At 48.8% G+C, this 11,037-nt stretch overlaps 1 protein-coding gene and 1 pseudogene across 1 annotated transcript; one reads left to right on the top strand and one right to left on the bottom strand.

Annotated features, from left to right (window-relative positions):
- The first annotated feature begins 7,794 nt into the window (after nt 1–7,794).
- On the top strand, nt 7,795–8,337 carry LOC119361469 (annotated as a pseudogene).
- Nucleotides 8,338–9,219: 882 nt separating this feature from the next.
- On the bottom strand, nt 9,220–10,017 carry LOC119368846 (thioredoxin-like protein YLS8). The gene is made up of 2 exons (XM_037633983.1): nt 9,708–10,017; nt 9,220–9,558 (listed from the first exon to the last, which is right to left on the bottom strand). Exons 1-2 carry the CDS (start codon nt 9,843–9,845, stop codon nt 9,250–9,252), a joined length of 447 nt encoding a protein of 148 aa, XP_037489880.1. The 5' UTR covers nt 9,846–10,017; the 3' UTR covers nt 9,220–9,249.
- Between the last annotated feature and the right edge of the window lie 1,020 nt (nt 10,018–11,037).

Below are 11,037 nucleotides of genomic sequence, written 5' to 3'. Positions count from 1 at the left end.
GGGGAGGAGGCTTCGGCGGCGAGGCAAGTAGGGTCTGGAGGAAGAGAAGAGAAAGGTGTGGAAGGGAAGGAGGCCCGCTCTCTCGGCGCTGCCGATAATGGGCCCGTCACAGGCCGGTCCATTTAGCGCACGTGATTGGTTTTTATTTGTCTCAAAAAAAATGTGATTGTTTTTTATTTTTGAAAGAATGATAGAAAATACATGGGAAAATATTGACTTTTTTTGACAAACTTATCCTCCATTATTCACTTAGCAAAACAGCTGCATCGTTTACAAGTAATGGAAGCACCCCAACCGGTGCCGAATCCGTCCAGAGAGAGGGAGGAGAAAACTTAACTAACCTAGCAAGTTCATGACCTAGCTACTTTATTATTCTCTATATTACAACGATCATAAATTACATGACTAAAATCTGATGACATGAAAAGGCAGTCATCAATTATCGCACTTGCTACCGAAGAGGAATTGCTTTCTTTCAAAGCTTCCACAACCTCCGGGATATTCGAATTGATCACGATCTTTCTACATCCAAGGGTTCTTGCTAGGTCCAAGCCAAATCTGATAGCCAATGCCTCTGCAGTGAAGGAGTCATAGCATATATCTACTAGTTAATTAGTTGTCACAATAAATTTTCCGTTGTGATCTCGGATGGCTGCCCCACCGATCCCTTAAGGAGACCATGATCAAAACCAGCGTCTACATTTGATTTCATATATCCTTGCATTGGCCTTTTCCATACTTCTACACGTACCTTTGCCCACGTAGAACATGTAATGCTAAAAAAAAAGAGCTTATATTTAGAAACGGTGGGAGTATATCCTACCCGCGTCATAGTTGTGCCTGCCGTTTTTAACTATTAAATACGTACGCAAAGTGGTGCTAATACGAAATGTACTCCCTCGGTTTCAAATGTAACACCTTTTAAATATTCCAATTAATACCGGCTCAGTCTTTCGGAGGTTCTCATAGGGGTAGGATGTGCGTGTGTGCATGCATAGGGTTGAGTGTATGCGCGTGTATATGAGCGCTTACATCTATACTGTGTTCAAAAAGATATTCCAATTAATACAACTATATACGTCTGTATGTATCTAATACCTAGAATAAATCATAGGGGGGTATATACGTGCATGCAAATTATTTGAAATAAATTGTAGGGTATATACATTTGTAGGTATCTAAAAATACCTAGAATGAATCTTAGGGTATATACGTTTGTAGGCATGTGTTCTAATACGTAGAATAAATCATGCAGGAATCATCTACAATTAATGGTCGTGGAGGATAAAAGTGCATGCACATGGAAAAGGAAATCAATTTATTTGAAAGGGTAATAGCCATTATTTATAAGCAGGAAATGCGTTAGCAGGTTGGACCCAAACAAGATGCCCATGCACCTAGGTGCCCCAATCATTTTACCTATAAAGCTAGAGTGTTCATTTTGCTTCATATGTAGTCCATATTAGAATCTCTAAAAATGTCTTATATTTAGGAAGGAAGGGAGTAGATAACCAATAATAAAACAAAGTGGCAGAGTTTTTTGCAAGATAAGTTTTGAACAGACTGCATTTTTTTTTTTTTTGAAAACCGAACAGACTGCATTTTGTTTATAGAAACTAGTGAATAAAGGTAAACGGTGTGTTGTTCGGAGTTCGACTTGTGGTTCCTGCGTCTTTTTATCTCTCACCGTTGTGCTCCCATGTGTGGAACCTAAATAGGAGGAATTCTTTGTCTAATGAGGAGGGGTAATCTAGCTATACTTTTTGTTCACCAAAAATACATTTGGTTTATGCTGTTTTGTGTGTTCGTGGTTTGTCTCTGTGGCTGCGACTGCCAGAACTTTTGTTGTCTGCAAAATAAAAGGGATACCTATTTTATTCGATTTGCTCATCCGTTGGTGCCAGGTATTTATCAAAGAATAAGTGGCTCAAACTCATCTAGAGAGAAGACCAGTATAGGCAACTATCTGTTTCCATCCAACACTTTTTATCTATGTATATAATTTTCAATTTATTTTCTTCCCACAGGGAAGATTCTTGGTAACAGACAGTACTCCGTATTATATTAAGACAAAAATTACACTAACACCAGAAAACAACATTTGTTAGTAGCAGCAAAGATTTCAGCTAAACAAAGCCGCTGATGCCGCTGGCAATCAGCATGACGCGTACAGGGCCATGGCATGACACTGAACATGGCTGCCTTTCTTGCTGCCTGCTGATGCAACCGCGGGGAAGCACGGCGAAGGCGGCGATTTTTGGGGAAACATAAGGGGATCGGGAGTGATATATATAAGTGGTAGCGTACAGGAGAGAAGGATCAAAAGAGCATCTCAGGCTCCCGCGGTCAGCCGAGAAGAGGGAGAGGTGGAGATGGCGCCGAAGCTGCCCTCCCGTTTTGCCGCTGCCCATTGCTATGCAAGATGCATGTTAGAGCCTTCCAAAGATATATAAATGACTTCATTAAAAATACGGGAGTGACAATATATGAATCACTGGAATATGTATCTACGAAGGTGATCTAAATGCATTAATCACTGCTTCCTTCAGAGTGGTTAAAATTGTTCATGTGTTCATACAAAATTATATAAATAAGGGAAAAGTATATTTTTCGTCCTCAAACTTTATCGGAAATATAGAAATGATCCCTCAACTTTAAAACCAGCAAAACTTAATCCCTCAACTTATCAAACCGGATTAGTTTAGTCCCTAATACCGCTTTTGTGGTTTCGTGCTGACATGAAGCTGGTTTTGACTAAAACTTGACACGTCATACAAGTTTGACCGCTGTGTAACTGTCCTTGATCTCGCCACGACGCGCAGCGGCGCTACTGTAGGAGGGCTAGCAAGGAGCGCCCGGCGCCGGTGGCCACGGCCTGCAGGATGAGCTACAGCGAGTAGAAGCAGCTTGCCGCTGCAGAGCACCGAGCCCATGTCTCAGTTGCCGCTGTCGTCGGGAGAGGAATGGTGGTTGTCCCGGTGGGATGTCGGGCGGCGAGATTAAGATGGGTGGTGGGCCAGGGTGTGACCTGGGCATCCTTATGTAAGGTGAGGAGCATGGCGCTGCCCAAGTGCCCATGCCGAGGAGTTCATGGAAACTGCCTCGTGCATGGCATGCCAAGCAGGTGACCTTGGCCTGGCCTGCGATGGTGCGGACGGCGAGGCGCTCTTAGCGGAGTTCACGGCAGACAACAAGCTGCAGCATTGCCTCGCTGTCGCAATTGGTGCACCGTGCACGGACGCCGCGTCCCACGTTTGCCCTGACATGAACGCCGTCTCGGTCTGCGTGCTTCCGCGGTCCGCCATCCGCGTGCTCCACGAATCCAGCGACCTGTCGTGCAGGTAGTGCATCCCCTTCAGCTCCTCGTACCTGTCGTTGTTGACGCCTCCATGCGGGGTGCGGCAGGCGCGTGACCTCCTCGTGCATGCGCCGATCGCACCGCAGGTTGGCGGCCAGGAGCCAGAAGAACCTGGTGAGAGCGGAATACGTCGTTTCTTTCTCGGCCAGCATGAAGCTGACCACAACATCCCGCGGGAACCGCCGCTTCGTGTCCGGCGAGCCAAACATCTCGCCGAGCTCGCCGCCGCTGCGAACCACGATAGCAGGTGCTGCTCTTGCTCGCCGTCCTCAGCCGAGCTCCGATGACGTTGGACGCTCTGTGGCGGCCGAGCTCGGCCCGCCGCTGCGACGTGCTCACCACCTAGCTCCGGTACGGGCACCATGAGGTGCGGACGAGTTCGACCCCGATGCCGCTGCCAACTCGATCTATGCCACCCGACGATCCCTCGTTACTGCCTTCTGCTCGCCGCCGTCACAAGCTCTGAATCGCTCAACCTCAGGACGGAGACATGCCGCCAGGAGCGGCTGACACCGCACACCATGTGCTCGACAAAATGGCTACAGCAATGATAAGAAGAAATGAAAGAGTAATATTGCCACGTCGACGAAGAAAGGTCAAAACCAGGCTAGGTCAACTCAAAAACCACTTCAAGTGAGCAGAGGGACTAAACTAATCCGGTTTGATAAATTGGGGGACTAAGTTTTGCTGGTTTCAGAGTTGAGGGACCATGTCTATACTTTCGAGAGAGTTCAGGGACAAAAAATATACTTTTCCCTATAAATAAATCATCAAAATTACTACGCAACAAAAGAAAAAGATGAACAAAGAATTTCCAGTAAATCCAGATTGACGTTGCATAGTCACCTTGAAGTTTATGTATAAATGACACTTGACAGCTGCAAAAGTGGCACCCTATCAGTGCTGTACGTAATGGGCGACACAAAAATGTAATTTTCCAACCTGACATGAAATCTATATTTTCCATGAAAGAGATAAATGCAAACAAAATACACTGAGCATGCAATATGTTGCTTGTTCCCAGCCCATGATTTAATGTGTTGACACAGCAAAACACATGTTATTCTAATCAAGGTACAACATGGAGTGGACCTGGCCAGACACATTTACTTGTGTTCATCTCCTAAAATTATAACTCAATTCCATGTCATAGAAATTCCCACGCTAAAGAAAGCATTCCAAGGATCACAACAACAAAAGCATACACAAACCCAACCTGCTATGTAAACTGTAACTGTTTCTGTCTTTCTCTCTGTATATGAGCAACCTATGTATGACTATCTATATGACCTTGATGCAAAATACAAACATAATAAATCTGTACTCCTATTCCTCCAAAACCGAAATTCCCAGACCATGAACCCAGGACCCAGCTGGCAGTTGAAGAGGACTTCTGTAGCAAGATGAAGATATCTGGCAACGTGCCATGTAAAATTCCAACTTTTTTGAGCCTGGACACAGTTTTTTGAAACGCGGTCTCTTAGGGCCCGATTTATTAAAAAAGGTTGAAGAGAGTTTCCTAGTTAATTAGCTGAAAACTGAGCTAAAACCGTTACGACAATGCCCGTCAAAACAGGGCACCCTGGGCGACCTGGCAACCAACGCACACACGCCGTCAAGGAGAGAACGTCGTCGAGGTTGAATCCGGTGCCATCGTCATCACACCTCCGCGAGGGCGACTCCGACTCCACCATCAACGACCACCGAAGTAGCCCTCACCACAAACAAGCGTCGAGGCCTGCGTCGGTCGATGCCAAACAGTCAACCGCACGCGTCGGCCACCAGGCCACAGTGCTTGGGCAGGAGAAGTAGAGGAGCGGCGAGGGACAAAGGAAGGCGCAGCAGTTAAGGCTGAACCCATGGAGGAGATTATTAGGCTTAACAAAAAGAAAGGAAAAAGAAGACCAGGTTTAGACTTGCTCACGTCGTGCAGCTATGAGACCTACGCGCTAGCCAACTGCGCCACCACCACACTTACTGGACTGCAAGCCAAACAAACCTCCTTGTTAGTGACGGGGCCAAACAAATCATGGATGGCTCCTGATTCTGTAAACCTGCAAGTATCAACAAGGCATTTTGACTTTGTCAGTTCATGTATCAACAAGTATGGCACACACAAGATTAGTTTGAATTTAGAGTGCATACTATTGAATTCATGCACCAGCCAACTCATCCAAAAGTTCGAACTGATGAAGGGAGGCGGGCAATATATTTCAACATTCCCCCTTTCAGCGGATTTTGATGTGGTTTAAACCACATGTAACTTGCCTTGTACTCCAATTCTCTACCCCTCTTGTACTTCTATATATACCCTACACAAGGGTCAGATCAATACAACACAGAAACATTAGTCATTCAATATTTTCTACATGGTATTAGAGCGGTTAGTCTCACGACGCCGATCCTAGGTTCCTTCCACCACTTCCGCAGCGCGCCGCCCCCGGGGAGATTAATCTTCTCTCCCCTGGGGCGCGGCACTAGATCAGTTACATAGACTAGATCGGTTCTATACATTAGTTTAGATCAATTTCGAAATTTTCAGCTTCATAGATTAGATCCAATTTAGCCACAAATAAATCTCACGATCAGATCAAATTCCGGTGAATCAAGTTAATGTACACGGTTGTGCGTGCCTGCGACAACGCATGGGGCACGAGGTGGACATCCGCGTCGCAAAGGCCAGTTCGTCTGCACTGATCAGGGACGCCGACGCGCTTCGGCTCGCAACAACGACCAGTGCCAAGTGCGCATGGGCTCTACATCGACAATCCGCCCAGACATGCCCTGCACGGCCGCAGTCCATCGGCAAGAACCTGCAGCCTCATCGACTCCATGGCCCATGCACGCATCAAGCAGCAAGAACACGGCCATGTGCTCATGCATACGTGCGTGGCAACACTGGCCACAGGCCTGACTCACCATGATGAACATGCGTATGGCATGAGCCGTGGACTCCAACCACGGCCCTTCTGCAGGGTCGACCGGCAACGCGGGCGCCTCGCTGCTGTGCGGACACGCGCGTCCGATCACGGGAGGGCGTCCCTCTCACGCAGAGATTTTGATCCGATCTACTCCGCTCCACAAGATCTGCAGCTACCTCGGTACGTACATGGCGGCTACACGTCCGGCTACACCGAGCCGACCATCGCAGGACCGAGGCCAACAACAATTCTTCACCGAACCGACCGACTACACCGACCGATCTGCACTGCATCAAGCCGATCTACACCGACCCCGTGCCGCATCATCAAGCTGTAAGACCACGCCAGGCTACAAGCCAACAAACTTTGTCGATTACATCTACAAGAAACGACCACGACATGCACCGTTCACACGCCAGACCGGTGTGGAAAGAGTACAATTCTTCATCGACTTCTTCAGCACGACACGACATCGACACCCGTCGCCACGAGGGACGCTTCCAAGCGGCGCATCATCGTCGACACGCCGCTGCATCACCGACACTTCATCGCCAAGGTCTTCATCAACATGGTCATCATCATCATCGTCAACACACCACCGCCACCTCGTCCACAGGATGGACAACTAGTGTCCTCTGACAGATTTTTTCTGCAAGATGCGACCACGACGACGGCATCGACCGTGTCATCCATGACAACACGACTGCATTGACACGGCGTTACTACAGTGACGACCCTACACGGCCACACGGTTCTGGCAAAACCAATGTGTGCTCGATGGGCTTCCTTCGGTCTTGGCAAAACCGGCGGACTCATCGCCGACGGCACCCTCTGACATCCGCAAGGTGTATCGTCCATGTTTGCAGCCCCGTCATAGCGCATTTTTTTTGCGCCTCCGGCTTTGTGCGGCTTCATCATCCGCGACGACCACACCATCGACCACGACTACATCACCCTGACCGGCTACCTCGGCTTCGACCACACAACTACGTTTATAGCAACTCATCGGCAACAACTCCAGTCAACAGCGTCCGCGTCGTCACTAGCGTCCATGCCACTTCCGCTGTGACTGCGGGAGGGAATAGAGGAGAAGGCATGAAGGCACCAGAAGGGGACGCAGTCACCGCCCTAGGTGCCAACCCATCAGAGACGCAGTTGATGATGGCGCAGCGAGTGAATTGTAAGAAACCACCACATTTGGGGCTTATCTTGCAGAAAACCACTTGGTCACTAATCATTTGCAAAAATCACCGCGGATTCAGTAAACATTTTGCAAAAAGCACTGAACAGGTGATTTAGCCCGTTTAACCATTTTCTGACTAGTGGGGCCGGACTGTAAGGAGCTGATTTGGCAACAAATTGACATATACCTCCCTGGATCTTAAAAAGAAAAAGCAATCAAGCCCCTCCCCCTCCCCCTCCTCACGAAGGGCATCTCCTTCCTCGCGCACAGCGACAGGGGGCACACTGGCCGGGCAGAGGGCAGGCGAACGAGGTCAACGCGTCCCCTCCTCCATGAAGTATACGACCGCGGACGCGCTGGCGTTCGTGGCGGCGAGCCTCGGGAAGGGCGGGTGGGGCGGAGGTGGAGGTGGATGGCGCGGGAGGTGGGCCGCGCTGTTCCAGCGCGGGGAGAGGTCGTCGGACAAGTCGTCGTTGTCGGCGTCCTCGTCCTCGTCGTCGCTCCGCTGGGTGTTCGGCAACGCGACGCTGAGGGACACGGTGGCGCCGCTGCTGGTGCCATGCTAGGACCTGGCCACGGGCGCCCTCTTCTCCCGCGCCGACGCCGTCGAGAGCGACAGCTTCGACTTTCGCCTGCGAGACGTCTACGCGGCCACCTGCGCCGGTGGCTCGGCCGTGGCCGCGGTCCGCTCCGTGAACGGCCTTACGGCCATCGCCGCTGCATCCGGTGGCGTGGCAGCCATGGGCAACCCCGCCGCGGCGGCCATCACACAGGTGCTGCACAACAAGCAGGAGTTCCCCCTCGCCGCCGGCGTCGGCGACCTGCTCGTCGTCTCCATCGGCTCCAGGTCCTCCTCCGGCGGCACCAGGGGCTGATTGCTTTTTTTAAAATCTATTAGGGATCTGTGTGTGATTATTTTGCCAAGTCAGCTCCTTACATTGCGGCCCCACTTGTCAGAAAGTGGTTAAACGGGCTAAATCACCGAATCAGTGCTTTTTACAAAATGTTTACTGAATGTGCGGTGATTTCTGCAAATGATTAGCGACCAGGTGGTTTTCTGCAAGATAAGCCCCAAATGTGGTGGTTTCTTGCAATTCACTCTGGCGCAGCGAAGAAGACGACGAAAGTGCAAGACTTCAAATCCAGTCGCACTTGTCCGCTTCACTCCCGCTACGACTGAGGGGGAATGTTAGAAATATAATTGGGTTTAAGTTAGAGATAAGGAGATAGAGATAGAATTAGTTTAAACCACATGTAACTTGTCTTGTACTCCAAGTCTCTACCCCTCTTGTACTCCTATATATACCCTACACAAGGGTCAGATCAATACAACTCAATATTCATCCATCCTATAATTTCCACACATACATCACTCAAAATTCAAAACAAGAACCAACAAAAAAATATGGAGCCTACAACTCTAATATGTTTGAAGCCTGGGATTTTCTTTCACTGAATATGAACCTGCTTCAGGGCAACATAGCTAGATAAAAGAAGAGCAGTAACATTCTACCAACATGATAAATCGAGCCCTCAGTTGGGAAATTCACAAACAAAGTTCAAACCAAACAACTGTTTTATCAGCCATACCAATAGACAGCAGGTCCTGTTTTGAAGGGTTACAGGTATATGACGTGTCGATATTGAAAATACAGATACACAGTTACACGAGACTTTGAAAGTTGACAGACATTACATCAAGGGTCAGAGCGCAAGTACTGGCATTTCACAGAACAGAGAAGGCCGCACACTGGAATACTACACATGGAGAGACAGGCACAGATACCTCAGTACCGGTATTTGGTGGAGTAATCCTTGGGAGCAATCACCAGACCACGGCCCTTACGAGCTCCTCTGTAGACGGTCTCCACGATGTCAACAAACTCTTGCTTGTCTTTCATTGCCCAGTTGATCTTGTTGTTGTTTCCTGTCCCAAGATCAATTATGATGTGCTTGTTGCGGAAGAAGAACATAACCGTTGACGTGTCATACAGCTCATACATGGTGTTGAAGTCAGGAACCTCGGTGATGTCAACAAGGTAGATCACGGCAAAGTTCTTGATGGTCTCAGCCACCCCTGATAGCACCTCATCCATCTAAACATGAACAAGTAGAGAGAAACTCGTAATGAAGTCAGCAACATACAGCCATTCTAGGTTGATGTAGAACAAAAGCCTGCTAAAAAGTTAAACTGCAAGTCTGCAATCAATAATATAAAACCGCTAAGAAATTGGATTCCTCGCACAAAGTAATAAAATAAACCGTAAATAAAAGTTTCGTCCCAGTCGTGGCCGAAGCGGATTAGCACTAGGCGCTCCTCCTCGGCGAGGATGGCCTGGTCCACGGCCCAGCCGGAGTGCAGGTGCGGGAGCAGATATGACATATTCGCGCTCGCTGAGATTTGTCGCCGCCGGCCGGCTGGTTCGGTTCGCGAGAGTCGACGGCGGGTGTGGTGTGTCTATGAATATATATCCTGTGGCTGTACTCCGAAGGAAAGGATTGGGTGTCCGACCCCGGCTGCTCCTCGCACTCACGGTCCGACCGTTAGATACAGAATCTAGGGACGGGGACGGGGTGCTGGGAGCCGGAGGGGGCGGGGGAGGGTGGGCGGGGCGGAGAGAGCGAGGAAGCGGTGCCGGGAAGAGCGGGAACGGCGGCGGCGGCGACGCGTGAAAAAATAGATTTTTATTGTTGAAGTTTGGATAAACCATTGCTTCGTCTGGTGTCTACAATACATATGATTCATTATAGTACTAATTTCATTTTTATCAGATCAAAAAATTTTATGCTCCAAGGCCCGCTCTCTTAGCGCTGCCGATAATGGGCCCGTCACAGGCCGGTCCGTTTAGCGCACGTGGTTGGTTTTATTTCTGAAAACAAATAATAGAAAATACATGTACATGTAAACAGATCGGCTTATAACACAAAAAATATGTGAAGGTGTGATTGGTTTTATTTTTGAAAACATTAATAGAAAATTCCTCTAGAAACAATAATAGAAAATACATGTATAAAGATCGGCTTATCTGATGCAAAAAGATGTGAACGTATGATTTCAACGGTTTTATTTCTCATGCCAAAAACGATTATTTCTCCCTTTTTTCGAATACGAAATGTTTGCCTACGAGCGACCGGCCGAAGCTAGCGACGCGTTGGATCTAAACGCACCCTTCGCTTCATGTTGCGCCACGTTTGTCCCGTTCGCCTTATCTCTTCCCCTCTCAGCTCGTCCACTCGTTCCCCTCCCGCACCCATCGTCTCGTATCTCGCGTTGTGTAGTCATGGATGACTCTCTCATGCCCATCCACCTCTTACTCACTAGTAGAAAAAGGCCCATTCGTCCCCGTTCATGAGGCCCAATTGTCCCGGTTGCCGAACCAGAACGAAAAGGTCGGTACTAAAGCTAATACCTTTCATCCCGGTTTGCGAGGAACCGGGACAGATGGGGCTCCACGTGGCCACTACGGCTTGCCCAGGCAGGAGGGCCTTTTGTCTCGGTTGTTGCCACCAACCGAGACCAAAAAGCTTCCACGTGTCAGCAGTTCAGTGGCTGGGTTTTTTTTCTGAAGGGGGGG

The sequence above is a fragment of the Triticum dicoccoides genome, chromosome 2B (assembly GCF_002162155.2).
Source record: "Triticum dicoccoides isolate Atlit2015 ecotype Zavitan chromosome 2B, WEW_v2.0, whole genome shotgun sequence".
Lineage (NCBI taxonomy): Eukaryota > Viridiplantae > Streptophyta > Magnoliopsida > Poales > Poaceae > Triticum > Triticum dicoccoides.
Note: the sequence above shows the minus strand (reverse complement) of the source record. Positions and strands in the feature narration are given on the sequence as shown.

Coding starts and splice junctions, on each gene's coding strand:
- LOC119368846 (XM_037633983.1), bottom strand. CDS start 9,845: ATGTCATATCTGCTCCCGCACCTGCACTCCGGCTGGGCCGTGGACCAG. Junction 9,559..9,707: donor ACGGTTTATTTTATTACTTT/GTGCGAGGAATC, acceptor GTTCATGTTTAG/ATGGATGAGGTGCTATCAGG.